At 51.4% G+C, this 25,126-nt stretch overlaps 1 protein-coding gene across 1 annotated transcript; it reads right to left on the bottom strand.

The window, feature by feature from the left end:
• Positions 1-19,706: 19,706 nt before the first annotated feature.
• LOC134057012 (C-C motif chemokine 19-like) lies at positions 19,707-21,952 on the bottom strand. The gene is made up of 3 exons (XM_062513981.1): positions 21,760-21,952; positions 20,568-20,691; positions 19,707-20,207 (listed from the first exon to the last, which is right to left on the bottom strand). The coding sequence occupies exons 1-3, from the start codon at positions 21,950-21,952 to the stop codon at positions 20,087-20,089; spliced, it is 438 nt and encodes a 145-aa protein (XP_062369965.1). The 3' UTR covers positions 19,707-20,086.
• Positions 21,953-25,126: the final 3,174 nt, after the last annotated feature.

The raw sequence follows: 25,126 nt of genomic DNA, 5'->3' as shown, positions 1-25,126 counted from the left end.
ATAAAGATGCCTGATGCTGGGTACTGCTCTCCCTGTTGCCAAAGGGGAAGATGCATTGGTCTGGACATGGGCAAACGGCTTTCCAGTAGACTGAGAAGATGCAAGGGGTGGGCTGGGGCAAACAGCAATCTGGAATAAAGGAGAGGGATCCAGATGCCAAAATCAACTTTGTCTTCAAGCTGTGGAGAAGAAAAACAGGAAGAGACCATGAGACCAGTGCCAGTGCCGGCACCTCCCTGTCCCACTGTGGGGCCAGGGCACTTCCTCCAGGCTTGGGCTCTCTGGTGGCTTGCACAGCTGCTGAGTGAGCAGGAGGCTTCCTGCTGCAGGCTGGAGCCCTGCCTGGACTCACCAAGTAGGGAGAGGCGCATCCAAACTTGCCTTTGCTGCCATATCCCACCCTCCCCAGGGTGGAAGCTGTGCCAAGATTGCCAGGGGAGCTATTACAAGCCAGGCTTGGAGATGATGAGAATGTGCCAGGCCAAAGCAGCCCATGGTCCGGGATGAGGCAGGGATGGGTCCAGCTTCCTGGCATGGAACAGGGACCAGCCCAAGCCCAGCAGGAAAAAAGTGCAGGAGAACATGGCCTGGGATATACTTGGTTGAAAAAAAATTCCCATCAGCCAATGCTACACACCAGGGCAGGTCCTCAGCACTGAGACACAGAGATGTCCATATCCATTGTCTCCATCCAGTACAGGGTGACCAGATTGTGTCTCAGGCAGGGGCTTGTTTGGGAAATCTATAGCTTTGGCAAAAGCCTTTGAAGCAGGGCACTGGTTGTGGGTGGTTGTGCAGCACTGCCTGGGCTGTTTGACTGCCACCAACCCTGCCAAATTTCTGAGCTAGCCCTCAGGACTAGCCTCCTCCTCTCCCTGCCTTGCTGCCAGGATCAGCCTGCATTTTGCAGGGGAAGAGGCGAGTTGCACAGGACTGTGAAGCAAAACAGTCTCAACTTACCTTTTATGGCTGCTTCTGCTTCCTTCTGTGCCAAATCCTAAGCTAAAGAAAGACATAAAAGCAGCTTCAGCAGAATGGCCATGAAGCATACATCTATAAGTGTTATGAGATGATGTAGAGAGCAAAGGGTACTTACACAGTGGTTCAGGAGTGAGGGAAGGATGCATGGATTGAGGGAAGGAGACCTGCAGATGTATATGTGAATGTGTGGATCAGCTGTCAGAGGGAGGAATGTATAGATGAATTTATAGATTAATGTATGGATAGGTAGTTTGGACACTGAGTTACTGTCCTAAGCATCAAAGAAGCTCACTCTGCAGGGGCTGACTTGTGAAGAAGGATGAGAGGCCCATGGGCAGAGAGCAAAGATTGTGTTTGGGAATAAGTCTTGGGTGTGACCTGTGCACCCAGTCCTCATGTGGCATCACAGCTGAAATGAGGAGACAGAGCCTGAGCTGTCATCAGTGCAGGTCCTGAGAGTACTGAGGAGAATGTGGTCCATCTCCAGTGGGATTGCATCCCCCTAAGAAGCCACTTCCATCTCACACTGCCCAGACACTGACAGAGTAGGAACAGCAGGGACTATGCCCAGAGACACGGTGCATCCAAACATGAATGCTTTAAAAATGTAGTGCTAAGCATTCACCCTGATCATGGCTTTCATCTCACCTGCATGTGGATATCTCAGCCTGGGAACTCTTATCTAGAGATCCAAGTACTCAGCCCATTAGAGACCCCTGTGATCCCCCATACTCCCTCTTCTTCATCTGCCTCCCTTTCTAGCTGTCACAGGCCTGAAAAATTCCTTGCTCTTCTTTCCTGAAACAGAGGAGGACACATCACCCGTGAGACCAAATGTGGAGAAAGAAGAGACCTGAGACACCTCTAGCTGCTGCATTGTCAGCTTCTCCCTCCAAAAATGGGTTTTTTTCTTTGCTTGCTGGGGCTGGCCCCTTCCCTCTCTCTTAGATGCTTTTGGTCTTTCACAGATGGGAAATGCCAAGCACCTGGCCACAGAGATGCTGGGAGGCAATAGCCAGCAGCACAGCTCTGCCCAAGCACTGCTGCTCATGATGCTGTTGGGAAATGGCTACACCCTGCTCCAAGCAGCAGCAGCCCACAATTTTCCTGCTAGCTTTTTCCTTTTTCTATTTTTGGTTGTTTTTTTTTTTTTTCAGCACTGGAAACAGTCCTTTTGTCCAAGCAAGAATTCCCAGTGTTTCGTGTTCCTGCCCTGGAACGTGGTGGCACTAGGGGACACATGCTGTGTGTTCCCCATGCACACATTTCTGCTGTGCAACATGAGGACTACACCTTCTCAGTACTGCAATATAACTTGCTCAGAGGAGATGATTCCCTTCCCCACGGCAGGAACTCCATCTTCTCCTCCAGCTGCAGGCACTAAAACAGAGCAGGACTTGCTTTGGGAGCTTCCCTGGCCAGCCTTTCTACCTGGTCTCCTCTCACTAGCTGCACTTTTTCCTCCCCTACATTCACTGGCACATCAGCTGCTTTGTCAACATGGGCAGATTAAACAAGTAGAGGTTATGGACAGTGTGGCCTAGCCCTATGCAGGAAGTTCTGAACCAGCTGGGGCACTCCAGTGCTCCCCAGCTTTTCACAATTCCATGGAGCAGGCAGACAGAGTTCGGTACAGCTGTGCCTTTGTCCGCATCCTGAATGTGATGGACCCAAGTTAAATGTGTCTCTGGGAGTCTTGTGTGCTCTTTGCACAGTCACATCACACTCAAGCAAATCCCAGCCTTTGTTCTCCACTGGGAGATCCACCAGGTGTGGGTGCAGTTGAACTCCACATGAATTCTAGGCACTGGCACCAGCATAGTCACCTCTGTGCTGATGGATCTGGAGGTCATAAGGTGGCCAAAGTGGCAGATCTGTCTGTGATCCCCTCCTCAGATGATGGCTGATCCCCAGCATGATCTGCTGGTCTTACAGGCACTGATTCCCAGGCAGAAGCTAACCTGAAAGTATTGATCACTAGAAATATGCTGACCTGGAAGGCACTGATGCCAGAGAGGATGCTGACTTGGAAGGTGCTGATGCCAGTGGAGTGCTGGAGATGCCAGCCTGGAGGGCACTGATTCCCGGGAGGATACTAACATGGAAGAGAGATGCCTGGAATATGCCAGTCTGGAAGGCACCAATCCCCAGGGGTTTGCTGACCTGAAAGGCACCACTTGTCCAGAACATGGTGCTTTTCCCCTGTACTACAGAGAACTTCTTTCAGCTCCCCACTTAACACTGGGTAGCAGCTTGGCCAGGGTCCTCTCCAAGGGCTGGGGGCTAGGGATCCACACTCAGGCAGACACCTATGGCTGGAGGCAAAGAGCTTGGCCAGCTGCCTGAAGGAAGCTGAATGGGCACCACCTGGAAATTCCAATTTCCCTCCTCCCCGGAACTCCCAGCTTTGGGCAAGGGGGCGTGTGGCTCCCAGCTACTGCCAAGATAGCTGCAAGCCGAATCGTTCTGCCGGTGAGAGACAAAGACTCTGTTTTTCCACTAGATGGCAAACATTGCCTTCAAAAACAGCCTCGGAGAAATTGTGCCCATCCCTGTAAGGAGGCTGAGAAAAGGCTCAGAGAAAAGCCCTGGGGGTGATGGGCCTGAGCCTTCTTCAGGGTAGGGTTGGGGGTAGCAGGGACCCCGACATGGTCCTCATCTTGCTCCTTCTGCCATTTCTGAAATGGTTTCCCTTTCCCACCTGCCTGGTTTCTCCCTGGTCCTGGAAGACTCATCCCTTGCCCTTTGCTGGTGGACCTGAGCACCCTGGGTGTGCAGGAGAAGCATCTGGTTAACCCAAGGGTAGCACCTTGAACTTCCACAGCCACAGAGTGAAGGCCAGAAGCTTTTCTGGGAATTAATTACACTGTGGTTTGTGAGCCAAATGAGTATTCATTCCTCTCTGTAAGTGTCCAGGTCCACAGGCAAGCCATTATGCTGTGTGGAAATAAAGGAGGTGGGGTGAAGGCTGGGCATGGGAATGTGCACACTTGCCTAAGGTCTTCTGCTAGCTGAGAAGTATTTCGAGGCTTGTTTAAATTCAGACACAGATTTTTTAATGGTCTCTGTATTATCCTTGTCCAGAAGTTTCCTGAGTGTTTGCTGCTGGCCCTGGCATTGATGCAATATTGCTGTGTGGTTAAACATGATGTGTCATAGCTAATGAAGGAGCTAACTGTGGATGGTAAATGTTTAATATGGACAAATCAAGCCAATTAGGGAATGTCAAGAGAAAAGTGTGTCATCTCAGCTGTGTCTGTCCTCTGTGGAGGAGAGGTCCTGTGGAAGAGTAAAACCCTTGCCACTGCAGGATCAGCAGCTCTAACACCAGCCAAGGGTAAAGATGCTGGATGCAGATCTTCCTGCAGACCTCCAGTCCACCCTGTGGGTACCTTCACCTGGGGACAAGAACATTTTTTTGCAGAACAATAATTTGTTGCTGCAATGCAGACCTCTGGGTGGCTGGAGGGGGTGGCAGTCATCTCCAGTGCTGAGCTGGTAAATGAGAAGTAGTAAATCATCTCACTTAAAACACTCCTTGTAGAACCCCAACAGGACTCTTGACCATTCACAGCATGCTGCCTGGTTTTGTGGCAAGCCTGTGGCTCAGCAGTGCTCAGACAGGAGCTCCATGGATCCCCAACAATGGCAGCCCCTCACCAAGCATTAATTAACTAATGGCAGCAGTTATATTCCCTCCAGAAAGCACTCTGGAGCACTGCTCCTCACAGCTTCCTCTGCCCTCACCACCTCAGTTTCCTCCTGGGTACATTGTTTGGTATCATTTACACTTGGGTTAGAAGGATCCTTCAGGTCTCCTGGCCACTTCCTTCAGGAAGAGATTATTGCCTCTTGTTCCACGAGGGCTGGCAAATCCTTCACCAGACTATTTACAGTCACAGACAAAACTTTGGAAAATAAAAGGAGGAATGTGACTGGGGAATAGAAACTGAGGGAGCTGTTGGGAGCCAGCATGCAGCCTGTAGGTCAGGGCAGCAACCCAGTGATGGATCGTGATGAGCCAAGCAGGTAGAAAGCCCTTCTGGCCCTTTCCAGCTGGGCTGCCTGCCAACCCTTGTGTTGGTGTGTGCTGATTACTGGGGACAACAGGGACAGCAGTGACAACATGGATGGTATGGGCTCAGGTGCAGCACCCCTGTGGCTTGAGGCATCCCCATCCTTTGGTGAAACTCACAGCCTCTGCAGGCAGCAGAGCACAAGTTAAGCTCAGATGTGACTGCCTCACTCCTGAAATTGAGATTTACCAGTCCAGGAGGGTTTGACCTCTTAACCTGAGGGCACAAAGGAATGGGCAAGTCCCTGTGTTTGGGGCTTTCGTATCTTGGCCTTGATGTGTGCCTGATTCCAGATTTACAGTCCAGGTCCTGGGAGCAGTTTTGTCCCTTCCCTGTAGGTTCAGGGTTCTGGGGGTGGTTTCCACCAAACAAACGCTTCCTGCCTCTGCACAGCATCTCTAATTGGTGACAGGCCGCCATGGGCAGCAGCCACCCTCCCACCCCCCAGTCTTACTTTAGGCCCCATCTCAGATCCCTGGAGGCTGGACCCTGTCAGGAGTGGTCTCAACCAGCAAAGTGGGAGCCACATTATCCCATCTGCAGCAGCGTGACACCATCCACATCCCTCAGCTCATGCTGCGTGGTGAGAAAATCCTCTAAGCATGAAGCTGGCAATGCTTCAGAAATTCTAGTAGGGCTGCACCGAACTACTTTAGGTAAGGACCTGCATCTCTCTCCTAGTGGCCTTGCCCCAGGTTTTGGCATGGTATGAGGCACTGGTGGCAGACTCAGAGAGGCTTCAGGGGTCTGTAAGGCTGGGCATCCCCTTCATGCTTGTTGAGATGCCCCAGCAGGTGATGGATGAGAGGCATGAGCAGGCAAGGTAGCTGAAGGAGCTGGAGAAATGCTTTGGCTGTGTGCAGAGCTGAGGAATGACCCTCCCCAGACCCATGTGGCAGGATAAGGGGAATAACCCACCATGGCACTCCAGCAGAAGCATCATGCAGAAGCCAGCACCCAGGACTGCACAGAGAAGAGCAAGGATGCTCCAGCTACATTTGCGCTAAGAAATCAGCACTGCCAAGGACTTCTTTCTAGTGGGAATGTTGATTGGCTTTGGGGTCAGGCTTGCTGACCTGCACCAAAACCTGCTGGAAATGATGCTCAGGGTGCTCCAGAACAAGGGGACATTTGCTTCAGTTTCTGTCACCTGTGCAGCCCTGATGGCCTGCAGTGGCCACCCCTCTGTCTTCAGGGGCACTGGGACAGTCAGGAAGCTCAGACTCCTGCCTGTAGCCTGGCTAAAGAGATCTGCAGAGTCAGGGGCCTACCGGAAGGGAGGATGGAAGAACAATTTGTGTGCCACCATTGCTGGGAGGGCAGCAGCAGGGGTACCCAGCAGAAACCACAGCCTCAGTTGGCAGAAAGAGGAAGAAGTCAGCGCTGTTGGCGGCTCAGATCCCGCAGCGGGTTAGTGGCCTCCCTTCCTGAGGGATTTTTGCTGTTTGCTTATTCTTATTACATAGAATAATAGGAGCTCGGCTCTGCTCCAGGGCCCACTTGTGCAGAAAATAACCTCTTTCTCTTCCTTTTTGGATTACAGTCCATTAAAAGCAGCAGTTCCTAAGCTGTGCCCTGAGGATCCCTGGTGGAGGCCTGACAGGTTATCCTACAGACCTGCTTCTTCACCTCTACAGTGCTTCTTGCTCTGCAGGGCTGGAAACCTATAAAAGTGTTAGAACTGGGATCTGGAGCCAGGAATCAGGTCATGCTTTCATTTCTTCAGGAAGGCAGTCACTTCAAAGATAAAAATACAAAAGGATCTGCCACATTTGCTGGAACATCAGCTGCAAAGGGAAGTGCAGGTTCCCTTTGCACAGCTCTAGCACAGCCCATGGTGACTGGTACTGTGATTCCCTTGGCATAATAATTCTGATACCATTCCTCAAAGCACAGCTTGGATCCAGAATGTAAGAAAAGCCCAAAAAGGACAAGGACACTGGTTGTCAGAATGATGGGCAGCAGCTGAAACCTCACAAGGTGTGAGAATGGGGTGCTGCCCAGCCAGCTGTGGGGTCTTGCTCTTGTCACATCAGGGGAAACCCACCCTCTTGATATCTCTGGGATCTGAGCTGTTGACCCATCCTGTGATCCTCATCTTTGCGAAGTTCAGCAAGGAGACAACACAACTCCCCATTGCTCCTCGTGGCTCAGGCCAGGAGTGACAAAGTACCTCTGCAAGCCACACAATCCATCAGCAGCAAAGGAAAAATTGCCACTGTCAGCTCAGAAAGAGAGAGGATAAGACCAATGTGTGGACCTTGCAAATGTCTCTGCAAGAAAATGAACCTTCATTGTAACACTGTGAGTGTTTACTGAAATGTATCTAGGGCTGTGTAATCTGCAAACCTGAGAAGACTGTAAAAAGGGGAATAAGGTGCCAAGCCCTCCCTTTATCATTTAGATTTACCTTCACTTCTTTTTTATTTGAAGACAGTTACCAGGCTAAGTTTTTGTATCTTGTACCCAATAAAGATACTGAAAGCCCTTTAATGTACTGCTGGGTAATCAGCACCTTATTTCACTGCAGAGGTAAATGACACTGGTGTAGACAATAGCTGTGCATGGCTCGTAGCTCTCTAGAAAACATCCTTGATTAACTGGGAAGTATTCAGTGGCATGCACCTGGGGCAGGCTAAGCAGGCTAGCCTTTCCTCTTCCCTGGCTGCAAACCAGGTGGCTTTCAGTGTCCTCACACAGGTACAGGGGGCCATGCACAGCTTTTTACATTATCTGAGTACAGCAGAAGGGTGCCAGGAGGGATGAACACAGTGAATGGTGCCATGGAACGTGTCTAGGGCTCTGATGTGATGTCAGCTCTGAACTGACGCTAGCTTACGTGTACCAGCATGGGAACTTTGAAAAAGAGTTGAAAAGACCCACCAGGGTGGAGAGTTTAGCTTCCCCCCATGCTCACTGTGTCTTGTGCAAACTCTTTCACCATAAGCCATGGCATATGTGGCTGTCACCTGTGCCCAGCTCCCACTGCCTTCCTGCAGCCACTGCTGGTGCTGGTGGGAGTTTGGCAGACATGTTCTTGCTCTCTGTTGGTGTGAGAAGGGAGCTATGGGGGCAAGGCTTGTGGACCCATCCCAGCACATCACAGACTCTTTGAGATGGTGTCTCCAGCAAAGACAAGCATTACATGACCAAAGCAGGACTCCAGGTGCATGGCCTAGAGGACTGTAACAGTGTTTTCCTATTATGTTAGGACAGTAGTAGTAAAGAGAATGCTGAAGCATTTCCCATGGCCCATGCCAGCTCTCCACACTGTCGCTTCAGTTCCTGCACACCAAAAGGAGCTTCAGCTCTGAAGTGCAGGATGTGCCAGCCATGTGTGTCTCTATCAAGGAGCTATTACTCTTACAGGTGCTTTCCAGAGACTCAGACCTGCACTAGACCCTAAAGCCCTCATAGTCTGGTCTAAACAGACCAGGCATACAATGAATGGAAGAGTTGTCTGCCACTCCTGTACACATGTACGCTCTTGTGCAGGGAAGGAGGAGGACCGCGAGTGACACAGAGACCTTGGCAGGGCTACAGTTAAAGGATAAGCCTATTGTCACTGTGGGGCAGAGCTCAGCAGTGTCATTCTCCCACAATCCAGGTGCCCCCAGGCTCAGAGCTGCAGCTACATCTGTCTGATAAGCTCTCTGACATAGGCAGGGAGCAATCTCTTCTGCTGGGGCTGCTCCTCCACCTTGGGGCATACTGGTGACAAGGGGCATCTTCTCACAGCAAGACCAGGAACCCTCTTATCCCTTCAGAAATGGTGTTTGGGATGCAGCACCAGCAGCTGCAAGAAATTTAGAGGAAGGGTAGGCATCTGTCAGAGCAGCCTCTTACTTTGTGCCTATCTCTGAGTCCTGTCATGTTCACCCCAAGCACCCCTGTCCACAGAAACCACTCTCTTTTTAAATAAAAGAAACCAACCAATGAACAAACAAACTAAATGAAACCCACAGAGACCAAGCCACAAGATACTTGAAATGTGTTGGAGTGACCCAAATGCTGACCCAGAAGTCAACAGTCAGCACAGATGTGATCCAGGGTGCTGTTTCTCTACTGCAAGGAACTGGAAGTACCCATCAGCACCATTTGTGAGTTCACATAAAACCAGCCCAACATCGTGCATCATATCCTCAGCCCTGCACCACCCCTGGATGCCCTCAGGCAAAGTTCTCTCCTGCTTTTTTATCTCTGCTGCCAGTTTCTGTGGGTCTCCAGGATGTGATGCCACACCCCCACAGTCTGGAATGGCTCCGTGTGACAGCTAGCCTTGGACTTCGCCTGCCTGAACAAAGACCCACTGGTGCCTTCCTTCTTCCCAGTGGGTGGCTGCCTTTTTCTGCTGTCCAGGATTTTTCAGGGAGTCAGGGACATTGGATTAAGCATTGCTAGAACAGGGCAGAGAGCCAGGAGTGCTCTTGTTCCTGTAGCACAGGAGGTCAAAGGACCAACATGCTCCATCCCAGACAGAACTCACAGCTCCTCTGCCTGCAGCCGCTTCCTCAGGATATGAGAAATGCTGGGTAGATAAAGATCTCTTGGAGATGAAGGACAGGGAAGAACACCTGCTGGTAACCCTCATCCCAGCCCCCTATAGGGTGAGGGGTGCCTCAGCAAGCAGGATGCTTGGAAAGATCCTCTCCCCAGTACCTTGTGGGGCTTGTTGGAAGACACCAACAAGGAAGATGAGAACAGGTTAACAAGCCTCTGATGATTCAGAAGAATGGCAGTATGTAATTCTTATAAGAACATAATTATGTGAAAGGTATCAGGTGAAATTTCACAATGCAATGGGTGAAGGGAGCAGCCCAGAGCAGTAGTGCTGGGTCAAGACAGAGGCTCTCTCACTCTGTCTCTCTCTTCAGCTGAGACCTCTACTAGGTACACCAGAGAACTCCTCTGGAGAGGAATCCAGAGTCATCCTTCCCTGCCAGCACCCAGGAGTCACCAGTGCAGGAGCTTCCCCAGGTGGAGCTTGTGTGGGAACCACATGCACCTACCTGTAGTGGGTTTGTCCAGCCCCTGGCTGTCACCAGCACCCTGTGCTGAGAGTTCAATGGATTATCAATAGAGAGTGTGAAAAGAGCACTGCTGTTGTTTTGAAACTTTGATGTGAGCATTTCAGGGATGCACATGGAACAGGAGCCTTTGGGTTGACCCTGGCAATACTGCAGTGGGCTGTGTGGAGGACATTTCTAACCAAATTTGACTGGGGGTCCTGGGTCAGCCTCCCTGAAGAAGGAGGCTTTAAAAGACTTTTAAGGATTCCAGAGGATCAGTGCACTTCTAATGCTGCAGGGGTCATTTTATGAGAACTGAGAGGACCTCAGGGGTTCAGTAGCTTTCAATGCTGCCCAGTTTCTGATAATTCATTTCCAACAGTTCAGGACTCTGGCTAACACAATGTCTGTGCTTGGAGTGGGATACGTTTTCTTTTCCCATCCTTCTGACTGTTATCTTAATGACTCTCCCCTCTGTTTCCAGTAAGAAAGGATGTACAAGCAAGTCCTTCCTTAGCAGGGCATGGAGCCAGTCTGTCTTATCAGGCACAGAAGAGCCAGCCAGGGACTTCCCATTCCTTGCTTCTGTGTCCCTTTAGGAATACCAGCCTAGTACATCTTACATGCTTCAGAGACTTTCCTAGCTCCCCCTGTGCACTCTCCGCAGTTCTGTCCCAGAAGACTTTAGCTTGACTTTCTTTGATGGCTTTTTCCTGTTCCTGATAAACCTCTGCCTGGAAATCCTTGGACAGGGGTATCCCACAGGAAAACTGGGAAGGGTGATGCTATTCTGGAGCAGTACAGCCTCTTTGCTCCACAGGGAAGCCCTCAAATTCCCAGCCACTGTGGCCTTCTCCAGTTCCCTTTGCAAGCAGCTGATAAAAAGTCTCACTTTGGAATTTTGATGTTCAGCTCTTTGCCTGTGCTGCCCCTGATGGCCCATGCAAGCATAGCGTGGAGCTGCAGACACTCTTCACAATAGAGCTGTGCCAAGACTCAGTCTCCTGGCTGTCAAAGAAATCCCATTGTAGCAGCTCTGTATCAAATCCCTACAGAACTACCTGCCCTCCACATTCACACACGCTGTCCAGAACAGGAGAGCAGAAAGAGAAGGAGGAATGCTGAGAAGACTGAGGCTGTTCAGACTGGAAAGTACTGACCCAGAAAGCTTTTGTGTAAGTACAACCAGACACAGTCAGTGAGGGGCAAGATCTGGACCAGAGTACACTGAAGGGATTCTGGAAACAGAGAGAACAATAACCCTCCTGAAGACCAGCCAGATTCCTTGTGAAAAAGCACCTCAGGGTCACATTCACAGGGGTGAATGTCCTGTTAAAAGAAATTGCTCTCTCCCTACCTTTGCCTGCATGCAGCGCAAGACTGTAGCCTCAAAACTAGTGGTGTAAGGGAGGCAGAGCTCTCTGGAAAGCTGGAAGGTTCTGCTCATCATGGACTTGTCCCAGCTGCCAGCACAGCCCATGATGAATAGCCCCAGCATGTTCCAGCACACCACAGCCCCCCAGCATTTATTTTAGACAGCTGCAGCACAAGGAAGACAAATGAGATCCAGAGAAACCCAACCTTATGTTGGCCCCCTCCGTCTCTATTTACATGTCTGTTTTCTCCTCCAAGGCCATGCATCTCCTTTGTTTAGGAGAGTGTCTGGCTTCTGATCTTGTTCCAGAAGTTTTTTTTTTTGTTTGAATCCTTCCTTATTCTGCTAGACCACTCAGCACAGACACTTGAGGGCCTGCTTTGATTAGAACTCCCTTGACTTCAATGCTTCAGACCTTGCACCAACCCAAAACCATGGCCTCTGCCTGGCAGCGCCCTGAGGGCCAGGCAGTGCACATCTCCTGCCAGCCAAACTCTCATCGCTGCCTCCCACTCCAAATCCTGGAAACATGACAAGGGTGAGGATACCATGGAATGGTCTCCATCTCTCTGAGTTCTGCAGAGAGATAAAGGACCCAGCAAGGGCTTCCCCCTCAAGAAGAGGCTAAGCAGTGCCCTTGCTCCAAGATGAGCATCAGGATGCTGGCGATACACCCACCCACCCCACCAGAGCATGCAGCAGCATGAGAGCTCTGCGAGGAACCCAGCCCTGCAAGGACAGGTGGTCTGGGAAGTGTTTGGCAAGATGGAATAGTATGTTCTGCCAGCTAGCTCTCCAGCTTCAAACCAGCCTTTATTTATCCCTGAGCAAGGCTGCACAGCTGCTTTCAAAGGGTGTTTGATGCTAAACTCCTTGGCTTCATGTTCACCCTGAAGAGCTCTTTTCTGTTATCTCTTTGGGTTGCTTTCTTTTTTTCCTCAAGCCCAAACTCAAATTATGCTGGTGAAACAGAGCCAAGCCTACCAAGGCCCTCATCAGGAGCACCCTAATATGTGGCCCAGATGGTGACGAGAATGCTGGTTTTCACTGCTGATGGTTCTCACTCTACTATTAGCACTGCACAGCCTGCTCCACTTCAAAGGTACTTCTAATGGAAGAAACACAAGATCTGTTTCTTTCAGTCTGGTGTGCCAAGTTCTCCCCATGCTCCCAAGGCACTTTCATCATTTGGGCACTAGTTCAGATCCTGGATTTGCATCCAGGAGCAAGGGTTTCTTGTGACCACAGGCAGCCTCACACCAAGCACCCAACAAGTAAATGGGGGCTTCAGAGTGTAATTCCATCCTCCCTTCTCCACCTTTTAGAGAGATTCCCAAGATCATGGGAAGTGAAGGAATTAATGTAGCACTCAGAAGTATAGCATAAGGCAGGCAAAGTCCACCTCACCCACTAGGAACCTGGTAGGACAGTAAAACAGGGGGGGAAAGGATTAGGGTGGACTGCCTAAGGTCATCTAAACTCTCCTGTGGTGAGCCAGAGCCAGCACTACTTCCAGCTTTCTGATGAGCACTGGTCTCACAGTAAAAGTTTCCAGCAGTGGACATACAGCATTTCTTCATCTACATCTTCCTGCTAAATGGAATTTCCCCTGAAGTCTGACCCCTGTCGTTTCTTGACTTATCAGAATTAAGGTCAGCACTTCTTTTCACTTTCTCTTTACTATATCCCTCTGTGCACTTGGAGACCATGTCATCCATTCCTGGAAGCTAGAATAAATCAAGTTCCTTCAGCCTGTTGTTTGAGGCCACATCATCCATACCTCTGATCAAACTCACCACTGTCCTCTACAATCCTCCCACATGGGTGCACACCTTTCCAGAGTCCAGCTGTCCCATCTGGGACCACGTCTCCCAGTAAGACTGATTTTTAGAATTCATGCACTACAGGACCTCTCATACATGATGTCCAAAATCCTCACTGAAGAAATCTCAGAAATAAATCAAGCAGCCACCCATGCTGAAAGGGAAGGGGACAGCACCTGGATGCAATGACAGCAAGCCGCAGGACACATACCCCTTTTTCCTTATCCAAACACAACCCCCACTTCTCCTATTAGCACTGCACCAGCTGCCAAGTTGGGCTGGAGTTCTGAGCACCTCTTGGGTGAGGCTGACTCACAAATGGCTCTTTGTGGTGATTTTTTGCTTCAGTCTGCATTAACTCGGTTTTAAACACCAGCTTACAGCACACAGACCTGCCAGGAGATGCTATTTTTTGCAACAAACCACCTGTGTTGGATTTGCTGGCAGCAGGGCTAGTGAGTAGTTAAGCTGGAAACCAGATTAAGGTAGAGAGAACATCCTCCTACCATCTTCTGTCAAGCTGCAAAGTATCTGCTGCTCTAAGTGTCTGTACTGCGATGGGGGGCAAAGCAGTGCCAACAGGACAGAGCCTGCCTACCCAAAGTGAGAAGTGCTGAGCTGAGTGACAGAATTTCCAGGACCTGCTGCCCTCCTGAAGCCATCTGAATCCCACAGGCTCAGCAAAGAGCCATTGCACAGGGCAGACACAGCCTTCAGGAACAGCCAGGTTCCACACAGCAGATATCTGCCCTACTTTCACCCCAGGCAGGCAGTGAAACCCACAGCCCTGCTGGCTCTGACACTGGGAATTCCCTGGGGTAGCTGTCCTTGGCGGGGTCAGAGGACAATGCAGTGGCTGGGAAATGAAACCAAGCCCTGTGAGAAGAGGCTGAATCTGTAGCTGTAGCATATCCGGGACACTTCTGCTTTTGTGCTTTGCAGTACAGTGGCTGTCATCCATCATCCTAAACGTTCACTGGTGCCTTTCCAAAAGCTGTGTCAGCTAAATAAAAAGGTGGGAAACTATACAATGCAGGTACTTTCAAGGAGAGCACTTGATTTATTCACCAAAGACCACCTCAGCAGCTCACATTTCTGGAGCATCGTCCCTCCCACAAAGAGCAGAAAGTCACAGCTTGATAATTTAAACAGGATTAAGGAACATCCATGTAAACAGAGTTGTGGGTTTGCAGTGTGGGGACAGTCCATGCACATCTCAGCAGAGAAGGGGCTTTCCCAGCCATGACATTTGCAAGAAAGAAATGTTGCTTTCTGTGGGAAAGTGGGGAAGAATAAGATGTGTTTGGAGCAAAGAATGACTAAAGGCTGCAGCAGGTGAACCTCCCAAGCCAGGAAACTTGTGAAACACCACACCTTGCAAATCGGCATTGACACAGCACAGCTGCCAATTCCTCTGGACAGACACAGAATAGTCACCGTGCCAGTAAAATATATCTAGGGCAGAAGGATCCCAGGAAACTGGGCAGAAACTGGGCAGCACTGGGCCAAGCAGACAGAGTCAGACACCAGGACTGGAGGTTTGTGCTTGTTATGTCTAAAGAAAGATTGCAGGAAGAGCCCCTGGGTGTGTTGTAGTATCAGCAATCTTCTGGCTTTCCTTTTTCACCATGGACAAGGAAACATCTCTCATGCTTATGGGTATAATGCATCCCAGCCAGCCTCAGCCTGCACACCAATTTCATAATCCCACGAGAATGTCCAAAATCTCATCTTCACTAGCCCCATGGCTGTCCCTCTCATCCCAAACAGAGCTAACCAGATCTTTTCTAGCCCCCTCCAAGCCCCATCCCTGCAGTCTGAGCTGGTGGTGACCCCTCACCTCAGTTTCTGACAGGAACTGTTCTGTTTTGCCCTCTATCCAGGCCATTTTGCTGCAGTTGAAGAGCAATTGACAATAGAAGGGAGGATAGGTTTCCTCCAGCTTTCTGTGGCTGGGCACACAATGTGGAGAGCAGAAAAAAGCCTTACCTAGAGGCACAGCTAAGCTGGGGAACAGGAGGGAGAGGTGGGGAGGGCCACAGCAATGGCACTAAGCCTCTTGTCACTGCCTACTGCTTGTTCAGGAGGGATGGTTAACAGGTACTTTCCAGAGCGTTCTCTCAGCGGGTTAAAGTCTTCTCCTTGCTTGCTCTCCTGGCTTTGTCTTTATCTCCAGTTTTTAGTGCTTCTGTGCACAGAGAGAAGATAGGTGCATCTGAGGGCAGAGAGGATGGGTCCCCCCTGCCTTTCCAAAGGGAGCCCAGGGACCTGGGCAGAGCTGTGCCTGGCTTGTGGCTCAGCCCCCATTGCAATAGACTGAGTTCCTGCTACTTCTAGAAATACAAAGCTAAGTCAAGTCCTGTCTAGGCACAAGGGTCTCCATATCAGGCAGCTTCTGGGCTCAGTTTGACTCCAGGAGCTCAGGGAAGGAAAAACACCCTGGTCCCATGCTCCAGGCCTTGGAATCAGACCATGGAGGTGCAGGCTGAGGAGAGTTCAGCAGCAGGAGGAGCATGGCAGAAATGGCACAAGCTCCTTCTTGGAACCACACAGCCTGGCTAAGAGTGATGGCATCTTCCCACAGGACAAATCTAGGCAGAAAGTGTCCAGACAAGCAGTGGTGGTGATGATATGCTGGAAATGAGGGGGGAGCTCCAGTCACATCAGGAGCAGAATGTGCAACACATGGGGGATGCTGGTGACAGAAAAAGCCCCTGTACACCATCTCATTGGAGGCAAGGGACAAAACCAGTTCCAGTTAGTGCCTTCCATGGAAAGGGTATTATGGCACAAAGACCAACATAACATTTCCCTGGGTGCCTTGCTTGCAGAGAAGCAGATGGGTGTTTTTGCCATGGAACCTTCAATCCTACCTTCCAGCTGGGTATGTCTGTGTTAGGTCAGACCTCGAGTCTGCAGCAGATTGTGCCTGCTGTGTCTGGTGCCCCTTGAACTCAGCCTGGGAAGCATCCAAGTCTGCTCTCACCATGCCAGGCAGACACACGAGTGCTCTCATGATCCCAGCTGTGAGTGCTGGCAGCCAGGGAGTGACCTGATGCCTGCTCAGTTTGCTTGCATAGATGCAGCCTTGTACTCTCTCTCCTGTACTCTCTCTCCTGCTTTGTGCACAGTCACCAAGAGAGTGGCTGTTTTGTCAGATCGTTGTGAAAAGCTTTGCAGTTATCTTGTTGCTCCACAACATGTGAAATACAGGTCCCCAGGTTTGAATGAAGAGCTACAGGTGATTCAGCCAATGCTCCAGAGCCAAAGTGATCCCTGTACATAACTCCCGAATTACTGAGGGTATGTCTGCACCTTACTGCAGTGGATTCTGGTTCTGCACCACCCACCCTTGAGGATACAGTGAGGGTAGGAAAGAGCAAGAAAAACATGTCTGGGGAGAGAAAAGCAGGAGGACTTTTTTATTAAAACTAGCTTTGAACTGGAAATCGAGGTTTTTGACATGGCAGTGACTAGCTGCTTTCCCTAAGGAAAGTGGTTTCTTTCTAGAGATCATTGACATTTTGACTCAGAGAAACTCACTCCCTAGTTTACTAAGTACTGAACCAGTCTGGTTTTTGACAGATTTCCAAGAAGAATTGGGCTCTGGAGTGAGGGCAGAGGCTGCAGCAGGGCTGAAGGAGGGACAGGAGCCAGGACCATGTACCTGGTCGAGAACAGTATCTCTTCTTGTCCTCCCCTGGGCAGGTAAGAGCAGCCTACTGCCAGAGCTGGGATCTGGATCACCATCCACCTGAGAACCATGGAAGGCAAGGACCTAGCAGGGATCTGTGATGTGCAGCTGCATTGCTCTGAGAATACATTTATTGCTCTCAGGAGAGATGGGAACCCTGGACTAAGACGTCCCTGAAACTTAAGTAAATGGATTAACCTGCTTCCAACATCCAAGCAAGTGCAAGCCCCTTCTCCCTCATTTTCCCTGGTCCAGGACACTGTTCTCCTTGTCATGGTAGCCCGCAGCCAAGGATAAATCTGATCCACCCCAGGCTAAGCCCCTCGGGCAGTCCCTGCCCTTCACAGGGACCTTCTCCAGCTGCAGCAGCTCAGTCTCAGAGCAGATCCTTGCCAAGCATCCTCCCCCTCCCCAGCCATGGCCCCCTCACAGGTCACTGAGCGAGCAGCAGGATGGCTTCTGTCCAAGCCAGCACCAGTTATCCTCATTTCCCACTCACACTGTTTGTCTTGGCCCCTCTTCCCATACCAGCCTTCCTTCTATTCCTTCTTCTCCCCAGGATTGAATTGCTGGGGCTGTCACTATAGTTAATGATCTGGGACAGAGCTGGTGCTCTGTGAGAGTCACACTCAGAGACATCTGAGCCTGAGGCATTGCTTGTGCAGACACCAGGCAGGAGGACCCCAGAGAGGAGAACACCTGAAAGAGAAACAAGCCACCAGCTAAGTGAGCCAGGCGACCAGGGGAGAAGATGGGATAGAATTAAGCTTGCATTCAAGAGGTGTCAGCAAAAAGCCATCAGGTACCTGGGCACTCCCTGGCTTGAACAGCCCAGCCACTGCACCACTGTGGATGCCATCCCCTGAGGGCTGGTGGCCATGTTCCCCTTGCCTTCAGGAATAGTCCTGGGCCATTTCACTCTCAGCCTGTGCCCAGGCATGCTGACTAGCACCAAACCTGACTAATTTGATTATGTAGACAGTCACACAGCAGTGCTTGGGAGGAAAGGATGGTGCCTGCCTGTTGGACACTCAAAGGCTTCAGCTGGACAGAACAGCTTTATTCAAACATCATAGGGCCTGGACAAAAGGGGACTAAAGGACACTTTGAGACAGCATGACCTTACCCAGAGTGCACAGCAGACCTGAGGCTCAGGAGGAAAATGGCCACAGACTCCCAGGTTACTGCTGATGAGTGGCAGGAACTGGGGGGCTACCATCTCTGTGCCTTATCCATGGATGTGCCCAGGAGTAGGTGTCTTCTGCAGCCTCCATTGCCCCAAAAGCTTGTCCTTCTACTCACTTGCACCCCAGCTGCCAGCAAGTACTGACTTGCTGCCAAAGTAATCAACTGCACTGTGCCTCAGTTTCCCCTACTGCAAGGACTAACCTCCCTCTCCTACAGCACTTCTTCCATGTCCCCTGCTCCTTTGGAAGCTGAGAGCTGGGGAGATTCAACCCAGCATCTGCACTGGCAGGACTGAAGCATTTGGGGCTGGATGGTGCAATACTGGCATGCTCCCTCCTACCCCATCCCTGAACACCTTCCCACAGGGAACGTGCTGTAGACTGGATGAGCAGTGCAGAGCAAGGCTCCCATTTTGCCACGGTACTGAGAGACACCCAGGAGAGACCTGCAGCCCAGCTGCTGTGTCCTTCATCCCTATGAACCCTCCTTCCTTCTCCCCACAGCCCAGCACAGCCCCCTTGCCACTGCAGAACAGTACACAGTGCTGTTTGTTCACCACACTCCACGCTGGCTCTCAGACTCAGACATGAGGCATGACAGCTACCTGGTGGCTTCTCTTTTTATTTAACAAAATCACAGCACATTAAAAAAAAAAAAAAAAAGAAAAAGAGGGTAAAGAAGAGACATATACATAGAATTGTTGCAATGAACAGATCTAGCAGCAAATAACCTGAGAGCAGCTCAGACTTCCAGACATGGGCATGGGGAAGGGCTGGACAGTGGTGTCAGGCTAGGGGGACTGAGAAAGGATGCAATGTCCCAGAGGAGAGCAGGGGCTAAGAGCCACATCTCTGTCTGCTCCGCATTAAGGCTCTATTTTTACCCTTGCAAGGAAGGGCAGGAGGTAAACAGTGCAGGGACTTCAGGGGTGAGAGAGGAACCATATCAGCCACACATTTTCTGATGGCATCTGGGTGGTGCTTGTCAAGGATGAGCACAATATATGGTCACTGTGGAACACCTCCATGACTCCCCTCCATCCCCTCACTGTTCTTTGATGATAGCCCTTCCCAGGGACACAGAAGAACTCTAGGTTGGGACTGACAATGGAAACCAAAGGGATCAGGCTATAGCTGGAGGTCACAGCTGCTGTGCTGATGGGAAGTCTGAGACTCCCCAGGTCACCTTGCAGATCAGTCCATCAAACGGCTTCCAGGCTACAAAGGTGATGCAGTCCAGCAGCCCCCAGCTCAGCGTGACACAGGCTGCTGGGTCACGTTGAAGGCAGAGGGAAAAAGACAGAGTAGACAGGGCTCTGGCCAGCCCCACACTCTGGTATGAGTCTCAAGGAAGGTCATCCCTGAGGCTGGAGGTGGAAGCAGGTTGACTCCATTAGCATCAGATTCACAGCTGGGAGGTGGTCCTCTCCAGCTGTTGGGACCAGCCATGGCTTCTTCAGAACCTACTTGTCCTGGGGTTTCCTCTGGGGAAGTGAAAAACCCAACTGGTATTAGTGTGCTCCTTGGAGTATGAGCTTCCCCAAGGTCCCTTCCTGTGCTGGACAAGCCATGGTAGTGATGGACCTGTCAGGGTTTGTAAAGCACCCATCAAACTCATCACAAGCCCTCTCCATGGAGATGCACAAGCAGCAGACTCCAAGTTTGTAGGGCAGAAGTGGTGAGGGATTTTGCTCCCAGTGCCATTTGCTGTGGCACACACCAAGCTCAGACAAGAGTGACACTGGGTAGACAAAAGTCCCCAGGCTGCATTTATTTGAAGTGGAAAAAGACTACCAAGGAGGTCCCAGGTGGAGGCAGGAAGGATGGACACCAAGACAAATTATCCATGTCTTGGTAGAGCATGCCCCTGCTCTTCCCAGCATCCCAATATAATGGGAAAAGCCTGTCTGGGAGTGGATAAACCCACCCCCTGGGCTGATCTCACACCTGGCTGGGAACAGGGGTGGTTCTTACCCTCCTGGCATCCAGCCTCTCTTGGAGACGAATCACCCACGGGGAATGGAGGGGTGCACAGAGGCTCTTGCCCTTCATGGTGATGAATCTGCCAGGCCCATGAGGGAAAAAAAAAAAAAAAAAAGTTGTAGTGAGCAGACACCACATGGATGTTCAAGAACAGCTCGAGATCTCACCTGCTTCCTACCTTACTGCCCTCCCATTTCTCCTTGTAGATGGCTTTCTTCCCTGGCTTTTGTCCCATGTTCTCCTCTCTCAGCTGCTACCCCTCTCACTGAACCTCTGGATCTCCAGGATGGCTTCTGCACCTTTCCCTATTTCTTGGCCCTAAAATTCAGCTCAACATCCCTCCACCATCCTGCTCTGCCTTCAACTCTGCCTCCATAGGAGGTCCATCCCCAGCCATCACAAGGCCTTGTCCCTGAGCCATCACCCCCTGGGCTCTTACACAGCAGCAGGGATGTTGCAGCCATCCTGCACCAGCTGGAGCCAGTAATCCTGCACGATCCTTGGTGGGATGGGCGTCTCTCTTGTCCGCAGGCAGCAGTCGAGGACGTTGTTCCCACTGTGCACTGGAGGAGGAACACACCATGCAGGCTGAGGCCAGCTGCACCTCTCCCAGCTTCCCTGGAGGGTGAAGGGGCTGCAGCAGGATGGTGCCTGCAGGAATGCAGTCACACACTCTTGTGGCTGGGCACACAGGCACAAGCTTTATTGAAGTCACACCCCAGTGCTGTGAGCCTTTTGACTCCTTCTGACAGAAAGCAAAGGAGATGGGGAAGAGTAAACAGGCAGAAGGCAACCCTTCTGCATGACTGTGTCCCTCCTGCACCCCAGCTAGCAAGGCAGGACACAGGGGTTTTTATTTACCCTGCTTCAGGATGCTGCAATACAGACACACATTTCTGAGGGGCTGGGGGTGACTCCAACTTTATTTACTGAAGCAATCACAGGTTTGGCAGCTACCCCACCACCAGCCCACTCCACACACATCATTCCTGTGACAGCTGAAGGACACAGCTGTCTGTGCTTCTCTGCAGGGAAGGAGATCCAGAGTCACCCTCCCAGCAGATGCTGTGTTCACTGCTAAGGCCTGAAAAGGCTGGCAGCACCCATGGACATCTGTGCCCTCAGCAGCAAGGTGTGGTGCAATGCCACAAGGTGTCTAGACCCCCCAGCTCCCCACCACAGGTAGAGGTTCTGATGTCACCCACACAGACAGCTGTGACCTGTGCAAACCCCATGTCCAACACCAACAGCCCCTCAAACATCAGCCCTGCCACTTGCCTCCAGGCTGCCCTCCATCACAGGGTGACAGGAATGTTCCCTCAGTGTACTGGGAAAAATGGGACCAAGACAATCCCAGCCCAGAGTGCGTAAGCTGGGCTAGGGCACTGGGAGGCAGGATTGCTCCATGGCCTTTCCCAAACACACCCTCCCAGCCCCAGAGCCCTGCAGGCTCCTGTCTGGACTTTAGGCAGGACAAAGTCCCCGTAGAACATGTTGCAAGAGGATGCAGAAGGGCTGTGATGGAGCGGCAGCTACATGTCCCTCTAAAAGTCTGCTGGAAATGCAGAAGAGAGAAGAAATTCAATCCTCTCACTTCGGCAGGAAAGGCAGCCTGAGAGGTCCCCTCTTACCGTCCAGGATACGTCCCAGCAACAGCAGACTGAGACAGAGAAGATGCAGCCGCTGCATTTTGCTGCTGAGTCTGGCAGAGGATGGGCTGAAGGCAATGGAGCTCCAGGCAGGAGAGGTGAGCTCTGCACAGCTTCCCTGTGCCCTCCTGCTGCTGCTGCTGCTCCCCACTGCATATATATCCTTCCAGCCCATGGCTTTCACTTTCTTTTGGATGCTGGGAAGTTGTAATGAGTCTTACAACAGGCTGGATTTTAATCTTTGAGTATTCCCGAACATCCCAGCAACTGCTTTCCCTGCAGCCAGCTGTTCTGTTATCTCATAGCCAAACACTCTCTTGCCCTCTCTGCCAGCACTCAGACCATAGGTGTTGCTGGTCAGGATCAGGCAGCTCCAGGGTCCCTTTACCTTGTGTAAGCAACCCAGGACCCTGGCGTGGCACTTGGGGGGCTCTCACCCCACACATTTCCCAGTCTCTTCTCTGAGACATCTCTGGGACATTCACATTAAATATTGCAATCGTTTTGACCCTCTGATCTATGGGGGTAGAACTTGTGTCAATCCCATTTTTGGGGTGTAGGTTGGTACCGGGGTGATGTCTGTCTCCACCCCAGAGTCCCCCTGGCTGTTGTTGAAGCCTGGCTTTCTCCCCCTGCCCTGCCCAGTGTCTGCGTAGGGGCACATCCAAAGCCGACAGAGAGAGGAGAGCCCACTCAGCACACTCCACTCCAGGGCCGAGATTTCACAGGCCAAAAGACAACCTGATTTCCAGATGTCCCAGAAAATAGGTTTTTGGCCAAAGGCAGTTATGCAGCTTCCTGTAAATAGGTTTTCTCCGTGCAAGAGCAGAAATCCCCCACGGAGGCTGTGTGCACAACGCAGGGTGCCAGCAGCTCACCCGCTGTGTGGGCACTGCCGAGAGTGAGGACCAACGCTCCTGCTTTGAATCTTCACAGGAGCACAGGGATGGGGGCTGCTTCTCCTTGGTATGGTGACTCACCACCATGCCAATGCCAGTGCCACCTGCAGTGATGTCCCTTAAACCAGGCTGCTTCAGCCCCTTGTGGGAAGAAGAGAGTGCTGGGGTTGTGCAGCCCAGGGGAAGAGTGATGGAAGGCTCACTGCTGCCAGAAGTTGCCCTGTAGGGAGTTGGTGATGCCAGAGTCAGGGTCTTCTTTGAGGGGCCCAGGGGCAGGACAAACATAAAGGCATCAGATGCACTCAGATAAATTCCCACTAGAGAATTTAAATAAATAGAAAAGATGCTTTGCAACAGGTGCAGACAAACCCTTTCTCTATGCCTGCACCTTTTCCTTTGCTCAGGCTCTGGATTGTCCTTGCACCTCAGTAGAGAGCAAGGGATATTTGTCCCGTCCACATGGACAAATATCTACCTGGGCACAAGGCACACAGCTGGGACCCAGGGACCTCAGTGAGGACCTCTGCTCCTCTCAACAGCAGGAGAGATTCTGTCCCTTCCCTCCTCCATGGTAAGAAGCAAGAGACTCCAGCCATGTCACCAGCCATGGTGCTGCATCCCTGTACTGGCACTGGCACCAGTCTCATGTGTGGGGTGATTTCCTCCATCACGAAAGCATTGCCTCTGGCTGTTCCTGTGCCCTGACAAGCCAGTGCTCTGGAGAAGGAATTGGGCAGGGGCTGTTGGGCAGGAGGAATAGCACAAACAGGATGTGCCAGCTTAACTTCAGTCAGCACCTGCTGACACTCACAAGACAGCAGAAGGCAAGTTTAGGTGGTGGAGGATTAGTGTCCGTCATCAGCCCTGGGCTTCCTGCAGGCTTGGAGATGGAGGCTGGTTCTGCAACCTGGTCTGTACTTAATCTCCTCAGGATACTGCCAAAGAGATGTCACAGCAGGGAGGATGACAGCTCCTGGTTGCTGGTGGCCAGAACTGCTCCTAACCCAGAGCCAGCTCCTCACTGGTGGTTGGTCTGACAGTGTGGAACCATCTGCAAAAGAGTGGGTCCAAAAAGCAGAGCCCTGACTCACTGGCACAGGGTGCTGGGAGGGCTGCCCAGCAGCAAACCCTCACCTCCTTGCTTGTTCAGTGTGTTTGATAGATCTTGGAGCATAAGCTAGGGCTGGCAAGGGGTGCTAGGAGTCCTGTGCTGTGGGTCTACCCTCCAGGGACTGCTGGGTCCTGCACCCCATCACAAGCAAGGGTGTCCCCAGCCACCAATTCCCTGAGACAAGGTTCTCCTGCCTTCTGCTTCCAGTCTTCCAACTGGCTCTACACCAAAAGGAGCATGCTATATTGGGAATATATCCATGTGGGACTAAACCTCTTATCCATCTCTTGCTGCAGGGGACCCTGCACCCCTTAAGCTGCCCACTAACAAAGGCAGGAAAGTGAGATTGTCCTTCCTCATGACAGTTGTCAGGGAGCCAAGTGGGTCAAAGAACAGCAGCTTCACACGCCTCTGCTCCCCAGAGTGAGGAAAGGGGCTTTCCACTTGCATTGTGAAAGGGGAATGTGGTGGGTTTCCACCCCCTACTCGGGTCAGTAAGATTTCTAAGAAAAGGGTGGTCATCTCTGAAGTGCATCCCTGTAGCATTCAAGAATGCCATCCCCCTCACAGGACTGAGTCTCAGGGACCAGAAGAGGTGCAGATGGGAAAGACAGGAATACTTCAGGGTCCAGAGACAGAAAAAGGCAAGGAATTTGGTGGGGATGAGGGAAGTGCATTGTCTGCACTGACTCAGCCTCTTCCTGAGCAATTAGGGAGCACTTGAGGACACCACAGGATACAGCGTAAAGCATCCACGAGCACTCACTCCTGCAGAAACCTCGATAATGCAGTTGTTAATTAAAGCAGAATTCAGAAGGACCTAATGATCCCTGTGGGAAATCCAACCCATTGAAATGTAAACGGACCATGTGGGTATCACTTTCACCCCTGGGTTCTGCTCAGGGAGCACAGACCATGCTGCTGCCTTCCTGGAGACCTGACAGCCACAGCTGCTCCCCAAGCTGTCTCGTGGTGGTCTGCCTTCCACCTCTGAGCTATAGAGCTGGAAAGGGCAAAGGGGGAATTTCAGCAAATTCCAGCTACAGCCAGTCCCTGGGGTGGGATCTGGCCTGGCTGCATTAATTTCATTGGGAAATACTGGGAAAGCACTGCAGCTGTTTCAATTCCCCTTGCAACACCCAGCTCGTGGCAGCCACACACAGCTCTCATCACATTCTCAGTCCTGGTGTAGCACAGGGACTGAGGCCACAGCAGCCTATGGGGCTCAAGGCCCCACTGGATCTCCTCTGGCTGAGTGAGCAAAGTCAATCTGATTTAAATGGATTAAGGCGGGGAAACAAGTCAAAGCAAGCTTGCCCAGAAGTAGCAATGAGGAACC

Source organism: Cinclus cinclus, chromosome Z (assembly GCF_963662255.1).
Source record: "Cinclus cinclus chromosome Z, bCinCin1.1, whole genome shotgun sequence".
Lineage (NCBI taxonomy): Eukaryota > Metazoa > Chordata > Aves > Passeriformes > Cinclidae > Cinclus > Cinclus cinclus.
Note: the sequence above shows the minus strand (reverse complement) of the source record. Positions and strands in the feature narration are given on the sequence as shown.